The sequence below is a fragment of the Psammomys obesus genome, unplaced genomic scaffold, assembly GCF_907164565.1.
Source record: "Psammomys obesus unplaced genomic scaffold, mPsaObe1.curated_primary_1811, whole genome shotgun sequence".
Classification (NCBI taxonomy): Eukaryota; Metazoa; Chordata; class Mammalia; order Rodentia; family Muridae; genus Psammomys; species Psammomys obesus.
The window spans coordinates 60,575,055-60,592,854 of record NW_026585504.1 but is presented as its reverse complement, the minus strand read 5'-3'; the positions used below and the strand labels follow the sequence as shown (position 1 = coordinate 60,592,854).

The following is a 17,800-nucleotide window of genomic DNA, read 5'->3' as shown; positions in this document are numbered from 1 at the left end:
ACCTGTAATCCACACACACTGTGAGAAGCCGGAACGAAAGGCACAACTGTAGATGAAGGGGCTGGCTACTCACCCAGCAGCCTTCTGAAACATTTCAGAAGTCAAGTTTTGGGGCTTATGTGGGTTGTATCTGTTCTCTGGGTGCCTGCTAGATGCCAGAGGAGCAGGTGTAGTGTTCTGCTACATTTACCTCAGGGCTTATTTCTCAGTAGTTGCTCAATTAATACTTGCTGAACACAATGCTCTTTATTCTCAGGGCCCACAGAAATCCAGGTAGCTTCATAAATGCAGTGTTACTGGAGCAATAAAAGTTGAATGGACAGAGTGCATGAGCACTGCCCACATTTCTGGGTGTCATCCAAGCCGTGATGTTAGTCTAGTCAATCTGAGTCCATCAGCCAGGAGAGATGAAATGAAACAAAAAGGAGAAAGGAAACATCCATCCATCCGGTTGAAATGAATCTTCCCGTATCTCTCCTCCATCATTTTCAGAACCGTTTCAGAATCCTGTAGTCCATACATGTCATTAAAAATATATCAATGATATATAGAAATGGAGATGGATTCTCAGGAGGCCTTGGCTTTGATCTTGGACAGCAAGAGCTCATTCTTTCGGCCCTCCTAGAAAAGCAGAGTAAGAGAGAAGCAGTGACTGTTCATCATTAGTACTCACTTGGGGGGAGGGGTCTCCAAAGATGCCCTAGCCCCCTCCTCAGTCTTAGCAACTGTCTTTTTTTTGAGACAGAGTCTCACATAGCCCAGGTTGATCTTGAACTGGCTACAAATGACCCTGGATTTGGATTGCAAAGCTAGCCCCCTACCAACTGAACTACATCTCCTGCCCCTTTGTAGCCATTTTCTGACAAGTCAGTCAGTTTCATGAAGCTGCGAGCACAGTGACGCTCCTTGGTGACCTACTGACCTATGTCAAGACAGATGTCATGAAGCCTCTGGGCTGAAGACAGGAGACCAGGCACTGCCTTTCCTACAGACAGAACTTTCTAAAATCTCCAGAGGACAGGAGCAGAAGGCAGACACTTCTGTGCTAGTCTGCTTGGCAGGGTAAGGAGAGAAGGGGCCCTGGAGACCATCCCCTAAGATGGGACTAGGCAGCTCCAATGTACACATAGACAAAACATAGGTTCTAATAGTGAAGATGCTGAGTAGTCTCAGCCTTAAGAAGTAAGTGCACAGAAGGCACAGTGAGCGGTATTTACGAAGGACACTCCCTTCTCCAATAATGAGCTCTATGAGGTCTGTGACTTAATCACGTTGAAGGTTGTCACTGAGGGACATCATTGGCCCCATTTCCTGCCAGTGGCGCCCGGTGTCCTGAGATACCAGTTACCCTTCTGTGTTCCCTTCCTCTGGTAAACGCTACAGCTCGTCACCTGATGACAGCTCAAGACACTTCTGTTAGCAAACCTCCAACAAAGATAGGCCTTTCCCAAAGCTACTTAACGTTTCTAACCAAAAGAGACCTGAGAGGCTGGGGAGACGGCTCATTGGCCAAGTGGGCCTGCTGAGCAAGTATGCTGAGTCTGAATCCACATCCCCCACACAGAAAGCTCAGCATGATTGTGCACATGTCTGTGACCCTGGCGCTTCGGGGACAGAGGCAGAAGGATTGGTGGGACTTCCTGGCTGCCGGCCTAGCTCTAAACCCAGTGAGAGATCTTGCTCAGGAGAATATAGCAGAAGGAAAGAGCACACCCCCAATGTCCTCCTCTGGTCTGCACAGACACACATGGACATGCGCTTGAAAACACAAGTATCACACATGGACTCTGCATAAGTGTCGGGGCTCTCCCCATGCTTCGGGGCCTTGGCTGCTCCCTGATGTGCTCTTGTCCTCCTCATAGTCCAGCCTAGCTCAGCCTGTAGAGCCTGCTCTCACCACAACAATGGCACTTGTCGCCCCACATGGTAAAGTCTGAGACTGTCACTTCTATTGTATCTTGTTTATTTGTTTCTCAGCTTCTGTCTCCCTCACCACAGTGAGGCTCCTTGAGGACAGAGAGCAGGTCTGTTTACAGCCTGGTTTACACCAGAGGCACAGTCAGAGCTGGAGAACATTGGAAAGGATGAGATTTGTTGCAATGCCTGTAGACATGCATACGGCTGCCAAAAATTAAATCAAAACAAAGGGTAGGGCAGGTAGAGAAGGTATATGGTAGAAGAGGAAGACAGAATAATCTTTAAAAATGAATGAAAACAGTATCATTGGCATGGGACATTTTCTTTTTATTTTGTTGATTTGTGTATGTGTATATATGCTTGCATGTGTGCCTATAGAGGTCAGAAGACAGAGGTCAGGCTTAGCTGCTGCTCTTCAGGCATTTTCTACCTTGCTTCTTTTAAAAAGTTCTATTTATTTATTTTGTGTGTGTGTGTGCCTGTCGTGGAGATCAGGCAACTTTTGGGGGCTGGTTCTCCCTCTCTACCATGTGGGTAATGGGTATTGAACCCAAGTCATAAAGCTTGGTAGAAAGGATCTTTACTCACTAAGCCATCTTGCTGGCCCTACTTTACTTTTTAGAGACAGAGAGGGTGTCTCTCTGGCCTGACACTCATGAGTAGTTGGCAAGCCTTACCAACAAGACTCAGAGATCCTCCTGCTTTCTCCCTAGCACTGAGGTTACAAGCAAGCACCATACCTGTTTTTTTCCTCCCCTGTGAGTTCTGGGGATCAAACTCAAGTACTCCCACTTTCACAGCAAGCACCTTAAGGACTAAGGCATCTCTCCAACACTCCAGCTCCAGTCTTTAATGGCACCTTGAGGTGCGGTGAGGTGCATCTGATCTTGGCTGCCATCTGTCCAGCCTGCACCCTCTCACCTCTTTGAACTCTTTCACAGTCTTGAAGTAGAGCCTCTGCTTCTCCAGGAGCTCCAAGTATTGATCGTTCAACTGGTCTCTTCTCATCTTGTTCTCCTGCTTCTTCTTCTCCATCTGTTGGAAACATTTTGGCAAATGGTGGTGAATAAATAGGCATTCTGATAGCAACCACAACATGCAGCATAATTAACATTCATTATCTGTTTCTTCCAGGCCTTCCCACATAAACATAATTTCTCAGTTGGCCTCTTTTCTTGAATGATATCATCTGCAGGCTCTATAATCTATTCAGCAGTTTAATTTTATGGAATGATGAACAGAATGTACTTCTGGGTGTTTCTCAACTTAGATTCTCAACTACTTTGTCTCTAGAGGGTATATGTGAGTGCTTACAAGTGGTTTTGAGTATCACAACTACAAGGAAGGAGAGTTGCTGGTGTCATTGGGAAGGAGAAGCTGCTTTCCACCCTAAAGGGTTCAGGACTGTGACAAGGCACAGTTATCTGGCCCAGAGTGTCAGCTGCTGTTTTGGGTGAGTGACCCTGATGTATGGAGTTGTGTATTTTTAATAAAATAGCCTCTTGCTCTTTCAGTTACCATAACTGTGTTATAGCATAAGCTATCTACAACTATCTTAACCATTTGAGATTGTTTTTAGGCTTCTGACCTTATACACAGTCACTAGATATTGACTTAGAGATTTCTAAGGTAGTCAAGAGCTGGAGGAAATAGACGATGGAGGACAACTTGTGGGAGCCACCTTTCTCTTTCCATCATGTGCCTGTACCCAGTGAGTCACCTAGTTGGCCCAAACTTGTTTTAGAGACAGAGACTCTCACTGGCCTGAAACTTGCCAAATACCCCAGACTGGATGGCTATCAAGCCCCAGGGATGTTCCTGTCTTCAGGTTCCTAGCACTGGGAATAAAAGCATGTGCTAGCATCACTTGATACTTTCTCAGGCTTCTAGGGATTAAACTCAGATCCTTTATTCACTTGATAAACAGTATTGGACCTACAGTGAGCCTGAAGTTAGCCATGGAGGAGTAAAGTTTTTGTTCTCACAGGGCACATCCTGGCAACTGATAGCAAACCAGAGCAGACCAACCCACCATCCAAGAGCCTGACAAACAAGTGCACCTCACAGTTATGAGCAGCATCAGTGCCGAGGAAAATGGGATGGAGATAGTGAGGGCATGTGGATCCGACGCACATGGCTGAGAGGAGGGCCAGCCCAGCAGGATGTACAGAATTGTCTGAAGCTAAGTGGAGAACATCAGCTGGCCAGGAGATGAAGGCAGAAAGAGCAGGTAAAGCCTGTGTGAGCATGTGTGTGTGTATGTTGCCTGTGTCTAGGTGCGTATGTGTGTGCATGTATGTAGACCAGGAGAATAGCTTGGCTATTATCCCTCACCTTGTTTTTTGAGAAAGGGTCTCTACCTGGCCTAGGACTGGATATATAAGTCAGGCTGGCTGGCCACTGAGCCCCAGGAATCCCCTGTCCCTGTCCCCACATCTGGATCATAAACACACGCCACCACACCCTGCTTCTTTTAAGGGAAGGAGTGGCTTTAGGATGAAATGTCATGAGATAAATGCCCACGGTGGAGGTGGCTGGACAGGACAGGAAGGCTGCTGGGAAGTGAGCTCTTTATCTGTGAAACAGGGGAGGGGAGCATCACTCAGTTAATGCCCTCCAGTGGGGAGCAGCACAGGAGTGCTGAAATCCTGGCAGCTATGACTGAGAGCAATGAGGAGGCCTTCCCCACCAGAGTCTCACGCCTGGTGGGAAGCAATGTGGAGGTATGCAGTCTGGATGGACAGCCTACACCCAGGACCTTGTCACCTCACAGACCCTGCAGTGCTGTAAAATAAGCCAGCTGACCTTCATCCTGCTTTGTTTAATGCCTTCAACAATTTGTTCCATCTGCCTTAAAAACTGGTCCCGCGCAGCAGGGGAGGCCATGGCTCTGAAAGAGAAATCAGCAGAGGTATGTGTGGCACATGGGACTGTTAGAAAGGGGGTGGGGGACCTAGATTGTGCCCCAACAATTCAACTAGACCTTTGCAGGGCACAGTGGCCCAGAGAGCCACCAAGAACATGGGCAGTCAGGGTGGCAAACCTCTGATGTGATAACCGAAAGTGAATCTTTTGGTTTCCCCATTCTCCCTGTGTTCCTGTGGCAACGGATAGCAAAAGGACCAGTTTTCTTTGACTGGATGGAGGTAGATTTTACAACTGTGTAGGTAAGAACATGCCACTCCTTTAATCTACAGAGACAATACGTGTGCCCCTTTTTAGCAGCAGTATGCACACAGGCAACTTCTGGCAGCTAGCCTTCTAAGGACCTTCAGCTTCTTCCTTACAATTTTTAGTCAGTATTTTTTCTCAACACAAAATGTGAATAGAAATAATAAAAATGCCATTTGCTATGAAGTATGGCATGTGCTGCTTAGGAAATGAATTCGGTTTTGTTTTTAAGTATCTGAGGACAGGGAGACATCTGAGGACAGGAAGACTGTCCTGGAATTAGAGGACAGTTCTGAATATTCCTAGCCCTGAGCTGGGAACCTGGAACTGTGCAGGAGATGGCAGAATGGGGGGTAGACTTCCTGGTGTGCCCACTACACCTTCTCTACATCCCTGTAGAGGGATGGAGACCAGGAGGCTCAGGGCCTGCCATGGGCTAACACAGGCTTGTGTTAGAAAAGGGAAGCATGTTATTCTGGGAGCAAGCCTTGGGCTACCAGCAAGGTGGGTAGGTTAGCTCACCAGAGCTGATACATTCCAAGGTTACCTGGTGACCTTGCTGTACAATTTACTTTTTTTTTTTTTTTTTTTTTTTTTTTTTTTTTTTTTTACACAGAATCTCATATAGGTTAGGCTGGTCTTAAATGCATTTTTTTTTAGTAAAAAAATGTCTCCAAACTCTTGATGGTCCTATTATCTCTTCGAAGTGATGGGATTACAGGCATGTATCAAGAAGCCGCAGTTTCTGCAGTGCTGGGGATTGAATCCAGGGCTTCATGCACAGTACAAAAGCACTCCAGCACTGAGCTAAGTGCCCAGTTTAGAGGATGCATGTTAACTTACAAACTACCCCTTCAGGCACCCTTCCTCAGGGTCCACAGAAGAGTGGCTAGGGGGGATGGTTACCAGGGAGGAGGGCAACCAGGGAGGACGGTGACCAGGGAAAAGAGCAGCCAGGAAGAAGGGTGGCCAGGGAGGAGGATGGCAGTACTTACTGTGAGAAGTTCTCATGAATTGAGTTAAGCAGGCTAATCTGGAGGAGTGAGAAGGAATTGTGTAAGTACAAGGCTGAAAGGTCCTCACACTACCTCAGATTGCTAGAAAGCTTGCTTAGGGCTGGGACAACAGCACTGAGGGCGAGCCTTGTCAAGCAGGTCAAGTAACACATGAAAGAACAAAAGAAAGAGCAACATGTTCTTACCTGCATAGTTTTCCTCAGAGAATCCATCACTATTTACTTAAAGAAAACTATTTTCCCTACAATGCATGACTGCAAGAATTCGGAAGGACAGCTCTTTAAAGGACGTGGCTGCCAGCTGAGAGGACTCGAGCAGCACGGCTCTTTGGACAAACTGTCAGCACAGATCATTTTGGTCTTCTGAAATGTGACTCTGTGTTGAGGCTGTCATCCCAGGTGGTCAGTGGGGAGGACAGAGAAGACACCGCCCACCCTCCACTGTCACACTCCCACCACCAACATGGCCAGCTGCCAAGTGGTCCTGAGAGCTTCTGACAAAACATACCCTTCATGGTCCTGTTCCCATGGAAACTGTCTCTGCTCTCACAGCTAGAGCCTCCACCTGACCTTATCAGACATGCAGGGAAGGGCTCTGCCTGGGGTTCCCCTGGCTGTGTACTGTTTAACCTGTTGGCTCATCCATAAGCAGTTGGCATACTTGGACCTCAGACTCACAACACACAAGATAGGGATGACATTCTTACCTTTAATGCTTTGAAAAGTGTGGGTTGTTTTCTTTGTTTTGTCTCATGTGTTTATAAGTGTAATTGCATGAGGCCAGAGAACACCTCGGCTGCCATTCCTCATGACACCAACCAGCTTGCTTTTTAAGATAGGGCCTCTCACTGGCCTGAAGCTTACCAAGGAGGCTAGGATGGGGATGGGGCAGTCATTCCCCAGAGATCTGTCTGTCTCTGCTACCCAATGCTGGGATTACAAACACAGTACCATTCTGTTCTTTCTTTGTTTTGTTGTTGTTTTCTAATATGGGTTCTGGGCATTGAGCTCAGGACCTCATGTTTGGAAGGCAAGCACTTTATACACAGAGCCATCTTCCCAGCCCCTCGGGACGGTGTCTCTCACATGGTACTACAGAACGGGATACCAGCTTCCCTTCATGGCAGCTAAGTCCCACATAATCTCCTGCTTTGCAGTGACAGACTCCCCTCCTTGGCCCAGGAAGGCAGGTTCTTTCTACTCAGACTAAATGCCTCCACCTCAGGCTCTAGGTCCATCTGAATCTTCTGAATTTACCATGCCGTCAATGGCTCGTCTGTTATTTTCTTTCCGTAAAGGCTCTTACTAGGGCTGGTGTGACGTCTTGGTGTAAAGGTGCCTGCTGCCAAGCCAGAAGACCTGAGTTCTGTTCCTGGAGCTCACAAGCTGTTCTCTGACCTCCACGTATGTACAAGCCCCTCCCCCGCAATTAATTTTAAAATGTAATAAGAAAAGAAAGAAATAAACAAGCAACGGCTCTTACCTCCTTTTCCAGATAAACCTTTTTGTCATCCAGGGTATTGTACAAAGTGAAGAACTGCTTGGTTTCCTTGTGCACTGCGGAAACTGCCAATGCAGAGAGATCAGCATCCCAGCTGAAGAAATCATTGATCCACAGCATCCTGACCCTGTGTGGCATGTGCCAAGGGCCTTATGCACACTTAATCATCATGGAAGCCTTTGCCTCTGTGTATACATGTTTGTACATGTGCATTTGGAGGTCAGAGGTTGACACTGGCTGTCTTCTCCCTCTTTACCTTACTTTTTTGAGGCAAGCTCTTTCGCTGGACCTAGAGCTCACTAAACTAGCCTTGGTGTTCAGTGAGCGTCAAGGATCTACCTGTCTCCAGTGTGTGTACCACCACGCCTGGCTGGGTACCGCTGTATGTGGACGCTTTGTCTGCATGCATGCATGTGCACTACATGTGTGCCATGGACCGTGGCGGGTACTGGGTCTCATGGATCTGCAGTTACGCACATCTATGAGTTGTCATGTGGGTGCTAGGAATTCAGCCTGGGTCGGCTGCAAAAACATGGACACTAAACACTGAACCAGCTTACCAGCCTTTAAAACAACATGATTCTTGGGATCAAGATCAAACTCAAGTCCCCAAGCTTGTAAGCACTTTATTAATGGAACCATCTCCTTAGACCCTGACAGGATGCAATCACTGGGTTGGCTGGATTATGAGAACATGACGCTCTAAAGCAACTCCAGTGAGACCCGGTGGAGCAGCATCAAGGGCCACCTGGAGATGATGGGGTGAGGATCCTTCCTAAGACGCTGGAAAGAATAGTGGGCTCAGGTGGTTAGCCACTGGAGAGCTGGCCAAAGCTGGCTCTCGAGCTCATGTACATCTACAGAGAGGACAGTAGGAGCACCAGGAGTCAGCTCCTGGGGCTGTTCAGCAGGCCCGGTGATGAAGTGCGGTCCTTTTCCAGGTAGCATTTGTGGCTGTGCTCTGGCCAATGCTGCACCCACTAGAGTGGATGGAGACTCTTGCCTCCCGTCCCTCCCGAGGCTTGATAGGCCATGTGTTTGATCAATGCACCTACTCTGACGGTAGAGTTCAATAAATCGCTTCTGATACTGTATCAGCTCTGCTCGACTGGGCACTTCGTCAATCTTGCGATGCAAAATCGCTATTTCTCGATTTCTTCGAGCCTAAATGCAAAGAGGTGGGGAGAGGACATTTGGTAAAGGGCGTTCTGTATTTGTCTGCTCCCCACACCCTGAGCTGGCAACAAAGACACACATACGGCTACTGGCTGGCGGTCCTCATGTGGGATCGCGACTGACCTGAGGACAGGCAGTGAAGGAAGAGTCGCAGGTGACAGGTGCCATCCTGTTTCCTCTCCAAAATGTACTCTCAAATCCTCTACTTGGAAGCTCACAACTGGCTCCTCACACCCTTTTTGCAGGGAGATCGTCCTATCAGGTGTACGGGAGACAGCGGGGTGTTGCTCCTAAGTCTGGTCTCCGTAGCTCTGGACTGAAGGATGCAGCCAAGGCTATGCACCCTGTCAGTGCTTATAGGTACTTGCCCTCATGGGAATCTTAAGGCAGAACCAATCAATCTTTAAAAATGGGTTTTTGTTAGTTTTTTTTGTTTATAATATGTGCCATGGTAGGTGGTAGAATTCAGAGGACAATTTGTGGATGTTCTTCCGCTTTTACCATGTGGGTCACGGGGATCAAACTCAGGTTGTGAAGGATGGAATCTACCTCTAGGTGGAGACAGACCCTTGTTTCCTCCCTTAAGGCCTTGTTGGTCCTGAGGTGAGGGAGCAGGCCAGGAGGCTACCCCTATGAGGTGGGTTCATGTCAGGATAAGGTCATTTTCCTTCCCCCAATCCCTGCTTCTCAGGGCAGTCCCTGTGAATTGCCATTACATTTGGATTGGTCTGCCTGCCTGCCTTTCTGAGTCCAGACTGCAGTGTTAATGATTCCTTTTTCTCTTCTTTGTCCTTCTCTTTCTAATGCTGGGAAGAGCCTAACTATACTTTTAAAATGGCTAACCAACGCCATGGGCCTTTTGCTCTTTTTCCAAAGCTGCCCTCCCTTCTGTGTTTCTGTGCGGCTGACCTCGACTCTCCTCTTCATGCTTCTTCCGGGCAGCTCTGATTCACAGCCTGCCTTAAAGGGGTTTTCCTTTAAGCTCTAATTGATAAATTGTCCTTGAGCTTCTGTTTCAGTCTGTTCATAACTCTTTTATTAATGAAGCCAAGAACCCCACAAGGGAACCTCGGTTGCCCTAGCACCATACGATGGCTCTGCTGGATTCCCCAAGATTTCTAGTGACCCCTCCCTCCTGCCTTCCGATTCTTCAATAAGCAGAGCCTGTCCCTGCGCTCCTACATAGCAGGCGTACACTTGCCTCCTGGCATCTTTGTTCTAGCTTGGCCTCAGCCTTGCCTCGCTGGTAGTCTGTGTGGCATTTCCCACAAAACAGCCTTGTACTTTGGCATATATGGGCAGATCTTGGTCCTCAGATAACTAGTTCCTAGAGGCCAGGTCTTCCCAGTTCCTGTTACTGGGACCTGACGCATGGCTGAATATGTAGGAAGTAGCTAGTCAGGGTCTCCATACATCAGCAGGGCTCAGACTGTATTAATTCTATGTACCTATAAATATTTGCACTTGATCTTACTGAAGGCTGAGAAGCCATCTTTAAATATTTGAAGGGTACTCATGCATGGTCGTGCATATCTATAATCCCAGCACTTGGGAGGTAAGGTAGGATTATCAGAAGTTCAAGGACAGCTGGGGCTACACACAGAGTTTGAGCTATAAGACACCCTCTCAAAACATTAAAAATCAAAATAGTGCTCCTGTATCAGGAACATATGTGACTCATCTGAATTTAACCAAATATCACACAAAATAATTAAGAGCCAGGAAGGCAAGAATAACCTCTCCTAAGCTCCCAAAGCCCCATGGTCATTCCTACCAAAGGTTGACTTCAACTACCCCCACCCCCACCACCAAGAAAAGGAAAGTGGCCCAAATCAACATGATGTAAGACAGGCAAGGGCCTTTATTTTATTTTTTTTTGAGGGGGGGGGGCGGTCCTGAATCTTCATGAGCCAGATGCTGGCAATACAACAGACTCAGAAATATAGAATTGATTGTGCTTAGGTTTGGAGCTGGCTTTACAATCTCCTTGCTCCAGATAGTAAGTAGACCTGAACTGAAATCCTGCCTCTGGGACCTAGCTGAGGTTTGCCTTTGGAGAGACAGCCTCCTTGAATTATTTTTTATCATTTTATGTGCATAGGTGTTTTGCCTGCACGTACATGTATGTCTGTGTACCATGTGGGTACCTAGTGCCCTTGGAAGTTAGAAGAGGGTGCTGAATTTCCTAGAATTGGAGTGAAAGGTGGTTGTGAGCAGCCATGTGGGTGCTGGGTCAAGTGGAAGATCAACCAGTATTAACTGCTGAGCCATCTCTTCAATGCCCTCCAGATTCTATTTTCCTTTTTAATGATATGTATTTGTGTGTTTATATGTGTGTGTGTGCACATACATAAACACATGAGTTTATGTGTTTATGGGGGGGTGCACATGAGTATGGGTACCTATGGAGATCAGAAGAGGGTGTCAGATTCCCTGGAGTTGGACTTACAGGCGGCTGTGAGGCACTCTCTGCAAGAGCAGCAAGTGCTCATAACTGCTTAGCCATCTCCCCAGGCCCCTAAACCTATGTTTTTCCACATAGAACTATTATAATCATGAGGCCAATCATATCTACTCTGCATGTAAGGTGAAGTTCAACTCCAAACAGCAATACTGAAAGTAACAGACATTTGTGGTGCTGTCAGCAGCACCACCTTCCACCACGGCATGACTGGATGCAAAGACAGACCCTGGTCACTCTACTTCTAATATACTGAGACCTTCTGTTCAATCACAGGGCATTCATACCAGCCAGGCGTCTCTGTGCTCCCCTGGTGGACACTCACCTGTAGTAACCGGATCTTGTACAGCTTCTCTTTTTCCATGTTGTACCGTCTGTCCAGGTCCTCCTAAGAGCGAGAACAGGCAGGCTACAGTTATCTAGGATGGAACTTCCATTCTCTGGTGGAGTCTTTGGAAGTTGAGTGCATTAGCTTGAGCCTCAAGTTCCTTCTCTCAAATGGCCAAGTTTAGAACCTTATACCTGTGAGACACTTCCACAATACATCCTAAATATTCCTTTTATTAGGATCCTGACTGAATCCAATGTTCTATGTAGAAGAAAAAAAATATTTATTATGACTGTGGAGGGACAGGTATGTTCCACAGAGTGAACTGTGGAGGTCAGAGGACAACTTTGTGGAGTTGGTTCTCTTTCCACCACATGTGGGTTCTGAGGATTGAACTCATGTCTTGTAATGCAAGTACTTTACCTGCTGAGCCACCCCACCCGCCCTGAAATCCAATGTCCTTAAGTGAGTCCCTCCCTTGGGCTCCTGAAGCCCCCTTATCTCAGAACACCTACAACAAAAGGGAGACAACACATTGCCTTAAGAGTCTTTGCTCTATGTCTCTGTGTTTTCAGCTAACACTGTTTCTGCCTGGACCTGAAGTATCCAAAATGACAACCACTAACCTTACATGTCTATATAAACAAACTTGCATCAAGTAAAATAAGAAAAATAAATCAGTCTCTCAGTTGCAATAACTGTTCACTATGTGTGGGAAGATGCTTATGCAAACATCTTCATTACAGAAAGTTCTTTTTGGACAGAGCTAATGCATAGGTGGGGCTCTACAAGGAACATGGGGAAAAAAAACACCTGGACAGTCTGTATCTCAGAGAACATTACAGAAGGGGCATGTGTGCCCAAGAACACACATAGCACCTGCACAGTTTCTCGCACAGGCTCAGCTGTAGTTGATGCCTAACAGGTATCACTGAAGGAGTCCCTTGTCCAGGCTCCTAACAGGTTACGAAGAACCACCCTTAAAGAAGGTCCTGCTTGGTATCCCCTGCTCCCTTCCTAGTCCTCTTCTTTACATGGAACAAGTAGTATTTTAACTCATGTCAGGATTCATCAAACTAGAGCATGCTATGGATAGCATATAGCCTTTGAGCCATGTCTGACTTTTGGCCTGTTACTGTAAAGAGAGTTGAGCTAGAATATAGTCATGTTCATTTATTTATAAAATATGTGATATAATGTCATCACTTATAAAGTTCATGCTTAAAACATGCGATTAAGTTACCAAAAAAAAAATTCCTCATATTTTAAGTAAGTTTACGTTGAGATTTGTGTTGTGCTGCAGGTTGGACACACCTGATACATAGCATGGCAGCTGGAGCAAAGAAAGCAATTTCCCCTCCTCACCACCCTTTCACTCCTCAGGGCTCATGTGGCCAACACAGGCCTCCTCTGGCCGAGGAGTGAAATGTCTACAATGGTGCCATGCCTCCAGCAGGCCAGCAGAAGAGGAGGTGGCTATACAGACTATACCAGGCTGGGAAACTGTGCTAGGAGGACGGAAAGGGGGCTGACACATTCTTCAGAACAATGCCAAGGAGGAGGAGATACTTACGTTGTGAGTCATGGTGGAGGTCAGCGCGCCCTTTGGCTCTCCACTGTGGAGACTCTGAAAGGATGGAAATGCGGTCAGCACCTTTGCTCAAGGTGGAGCAGACAGAAGCTGTGTATCTACACTCCACAGACAGGAGGTGTGAGGAGCAACTGCGGGGCTGAAGTGAACCTCTGTTTTCTGAAGAGTGGCCAGATGATTTGAGAATTCCAGATCTTAGGTTTGCCAGGTACACCCCAATAAGCTGGCTCTTCTGAGTGTGTGTATGTGGGGGTGTCGGTGTTGCTATCTTCATCAATCACTCTCCACCTTACTTACTGTAAAATGAGTGTTTGTGCATGTCAGAGGACAACTTGCTGTGCCTTCCCTTTAGCATGTGCGACCCAAGGATCAATTAGGTCATCAGCACTTGGTGGTAGCACTTTTACTGCATGTCTTATCTTTCTGAGACTCAGGCTCTTCAATGAACCTGGAATTTAACCAGTTTGGCTAGACTGGCTGGCCAGTGAGCTTCAGGGATCCTTCGGTGTCCACCTCCTTACTGCCTAGCTTCTCCACAGGGGCTGGGTCCTTACACTTGCACAGCAAACAGTTTATCCTTTGAGCCAGCCCCTTGGAGCTCGTTCTCAATAGAAGAATTCCTTTGATGGGATGTGATGAGGCAGAAATGTGATCTCTGCCAACTCAGAGGCCAGTGGAGCTGACAATGGCTAAAAGGCTCAAAGCTGGAGAAGTACCTGAAGACAGCCTGTGCTGCATTCCTGTCTCTGTTGTTCATTCCTCCTCTCTCATGGAAGTGGACCGCTCAGACTGAAATGACATAGCAGCTCTAAGGCCTTGGCCTGTCTGGCTTGGGCAGCAGTGTTGTGCATGGCCCGATGTCGACTGGAGAGTGCTAGGCACAGTGGTGGAATACATGGCAGAACACATGGGAGCTGAGACACAGACCTTTCCTTCCCTGACCTTCCCATTCTCCTGCTGCAAGTGCAGGGCGGGTTCATTGAGTGGGATCCTGGGTCATGACCATCCCACACCAGAAGCACAAGGAGATAACCTTTGGATAAAGTGCGGTAAAGGAAAATGAATAAAATCCAAGAAATCCACAGGGTCTCGTGGCTCAGGCCTGTAATCCAGCAACTCAGAAGGCTGAGGTAGAAGGATCCAAGTTCAAGGCCACTCTGAATAAAGCAGTGTAGTGAGATATTCTGGGATGTACCTTAGTGACAGTGCTTGCCTAACATGCATGTGCACTTGAATTCTGGGAAAGCAAACATTCAGGAAAACAGACTTGAGCTTAGACCCAGGGTGTCAGGCACACACTTAAGCCAGAATGCTTATACATTTCTGGCCTCTGTGTTTGTTTTTTTGTTGCCTTTTGGGAGTGGGCCACATTTCTAAGTAGAGGTGGAGGGAGGGTTTGGAGTTCTGTGCCTGTAGCTGCTCCTTCCACACCCAGAAGAAGATAAGAGCCAAGAAAATCACACACACACACACACACAAAATGCTATGTGTGCTGAGCACAGTGCGTGCTAAGGTGTACACAGTGCGCAGAAGCTGAAGGAAGGCTTCCCGTGCTCCGCTCTATTTTCCTCTGCCTTAGTTCCTTAAGATAGAGTCGTACCCTGAACCTAGAAGTAGGCTGGTAGTCAGAGAGGCCCCGCAATCCTCCTGCCTCCACCCACTACACTGATGGGGGTATAGGCCTTTGTAGCCGTGCTTGCCCCATCTTTTAAAAAAAGAAATATTTATTTTTATTTCATGTGTCTGAGTGTTTTACCTGCACTGTATGCCTGTGTACCACCTCGTACCCTTGGGGGCCAGGAGAGAGCATCAGACCCCTAGAATTGAAGTTACAGAAGGTTGTGTCACCCTCTGCATGCTGGGAATTGAATGAGTGCCGCTGGAAGAGCAGTTAAGTGCTCTTAACCACGAAGCCACCTCTCCAGCCACTCCAGTCTAGCTTTTTGCACAGGTGCAGGGGACTAGAACTCAGGTGCTCATGGAGCAAGCACTCCCACCCAGTGAGCCATCTCGCCAATTCTGGGAGATGCACATTTACAGGCCCAGCTCAAGTAAACTGGCGTGCTTTTTGGAACATGACTAATGCTGGTGCTGAGAGCATGGCTGTTCTCCCCAGGCTCGATTTAGCTGTTGCTGTCTTTAAACAGTGTAGCTGGGCTGAACAGCGTGAGACCTCCCATCCCATCCAAGAGGTAAGAGCTAATCTACTGACCACAGGGGGGCTCTTAGTGGCACAGCTGCCCCTAAGCTGCTAGGAACCCCCTTTTGGGTAGTTGCCTGTGAGTCACCCAAGCCCCTGGAACCAACCCCAAACAAGAAAATATATTACATTGGTTCACCAAGCCAGACTTAGGCAGAACCCGTCCCTGGCCTGTGAGAACATGGAGAAAGGAAGAGTCCCGGCACTGAACTGCTGCAATCCTTCCTCAGCCAGCCAGAAAGCAGCTGGTGGCACTGAGGGCTAACTGAAACCTTTACCTTCTCGCTTGGCGCTCTCTCAGCTTTGAGGGTCTCGATGTCCTGCTGTAGCCGAGCCATCTCCTCCTGGAAAAGCAACATGAACCTTTACAAGGTCAGATAAACCCCCATCGGAGGTTAACTGTTAAACCAGACGTGTTTTGCTTTTACATTTATGTTCGTGTGTGTATTCATGCTCATATTGTGCACCCTGGCATGTTAGAAGTCAAAGGATAACCTATGGAGTCAATTTTTCTCTGTCCACAGTGTGCATCCCTGATGCACAGCCCTGGCGGCACTGTTACGCACTGTTAGCTGAGCCGCCTTGCCTGCCCAGCTTAACTACTCGACGCAGACATTTCTTTCATTGGTTGTGGCAGGACAAAAGCCAGCAGGGAAGCAGGTGCTCTGCTTCCACTTGCAAACTCACCCCTTCCTGGAAAAGAGCTTTCCCAGGCATGCAAGAACAGAACTCACTTCCGCCACCGTCACCTCCAGGCCCGAGTCAGCCGTTTTCACTGCACAGGCCAGGATGCCCAGCGGCACCAGGAAGGCCAACGGAGAGCCTCAGCACAGCTCCCGTCTGGCCACCAACACCACACAGCACTTACCCGGCAGTGCGCTTTGAACTCTTGCTCCTGGCTTTTCAGACTTTCATTCATGGCTACGAGTGCTCTCAGGCTCTGCAGAATGCTGGGGAGACAGCAGACAACGGCACAGGATGGGCCATTACGACGTGATTTTATGAACTGCCGCTAAGGCCACATTGAGAATACAAAGACTTCCTTTTTAATTTCCTTTGTTTTCCTCAAGGCTGTAATGGGAGTGCCACAAATGGTCATGACTTCTATCTCCGACTATGCATTTGGACCCTCAAGCCCATGAGGAGACAAAAACATATATGACAGGATTCTAGAATGAGAATGTCAACTCTGGAACTATGAATGAACTTCAGTAGTACTCACTTATCATTTATTTACCTATACTCAGGGTAAACACACTATCAAAACCCACGTGCGTGTGGTCTGTGCACGTATGTGTCCGTGTGTATGCCTGTGTGTGTGCACGTGTATGTGTGTGTGCACGTGTATGCCTGTGTGTGTGTGCAGGTGCGTGGGTGGCAGCTACAGGATGATCTCACATGTTGTTCTTCAGGTGCAAGCCCCCATTTCCTTACATGTATTTATTTTGTGAGTGAGTGTACTTGTCAGCATGTGTGGAGGTCTGAGCACAACTTGTGGGAGTCAGTTCTCTCCCGCCATGTGGGTTCCTGGAAGTAAACTCAGGCCATCAGACTCCATAGTGAGCACTTCACCCCATGGAGCTGACTCAGCAGCCTGTCCCTCCCCGTGTTCTCCGAGGCCCGAGACCTGACAAGTACTTTAGCCTGGCTGGCCGGCAAGTGCCAGGGCCTTGTCTCTGCCTCCCTGGCTCTGGGATTACAAGGCACCACTACGTTCAGCCCTTTCAGGTTGGATCTGGGACACTAAACTTAGGTTTCCATGTGCCCCCAGCCCTGTTTCACTGTTTTTAAAATCAGAGCACCAGAACAAAACTGCTGTGATCACAAGGAGAGCTGAGGAGAGGAGGATGACTGGGTGCAGCCCAGCATCTCTGTGAGCAGCAGGGTGATTGCTGTTCCCTGCCAGATGAGACGTTATCTGAATTTCCATAAAGCTCCAGCCCATGACCTCTGGCTCCTCTGCCCCTGGATCAGACAAATCAAAGTCAGACACTGCGGCCAGTTTCCTCAAAGGGATGACGGCACATGCTGAAGCCCTTACCTCGGGTCGGCTTTGGCTTCTAATTTTTCCAGGGCTGCCTGCTCTTTGTCTAGCTTCTCAGTCTGATTCTTCAGCTGCAAGAGAGAACCAGGGCATCACTGGCTATAAAAGCAAACAGGAGGGTGTGCTCCATGAGCCACCCTGCCTCCGGGCTCATTTGAGATAAGTGACCCAGTCCACTGGATTTTGTTATACGCTGAGAAAATAGATGGGCCTGAAGATGGGAGAGAGGGGGAGAGGCTGCAGGGGAGCGTGCTCTGGCTATGGAAACTGTGGCAGCGACTCCACAGTGTTGAGAAAGAGGAGGAAAGAACCCAAGGCAATGCTGATAGCAATGCGCTTGGAGTAGGAGAAGGGTAAGCACAACCCAACACCCTCCTCTCCATACCCACACAACAA

The 17,800-nt window shown here is 47.9% G+C and overlaps 1 protein-coding gene across 1 annotated transcript in view; it reads right to left on the bottom strand.

Annotated features, from left to right (window-relative positions):
- Nucleotides 1–224: 224 nt before the first annotated feature.
- The window catches only part of Ccdc93 (coiled-coil domain containing 93), a 63,874-nt gene continuing 46,298 nt past the window's right edge, over nucleotides 225–17,800 (bottom strand). The window contains exons 14-24 of the mRNA XM_055601876.1: nucleotides 17,402–17,475; nucleotides 16,229–16,310; nucleotides 15,639–15,704; nucleotides 13,143–13,196; nucleotides 11,567–11,629; nucleotides 8,660–8,768; nucleotides 7,587–7,669; nucleotides 6,084–6,121; nucleotides 4,723–4,807; nucleotides 2,839–2,952; nucleotides 225–621 (exon numbers count right to left, since the gene is read on the bottom strand). Of these exons, the coding sequence (XP_055457851.1) occupies nucleotides 568–621; nucleotides 2,839–2,952; nucleotides 4,723–4,807; nucleotides 6,084–6,121; nucleotides 7,587–7,669; nucleotides 8,660–8,768; nucleotides 11,567–11,629; nucleotides 13,143–13,196; nucleotides 15,639–15,704; nucleotides 16,229–16,310; nucleotides 17,402–17,475 (822 nt within the window). The 3' untranslated portion in view covers nucleotides 225–567. The remainder of the gene's footprint in view (nucleotides 622–2,838; nucleotides 2,953–4,722; nucleotides 4,808–6,083; nucleotides 6,122–7,586; nucleotides 7,670–8,659; nucleotides 8,769–11,566; nucleotides 11,630–13,142; nucleotides 13,197–15,638; nucleotides 15,705–16,228; nucleotides 16,311–17,401; nucleotides 17,476–17,800) is intronic.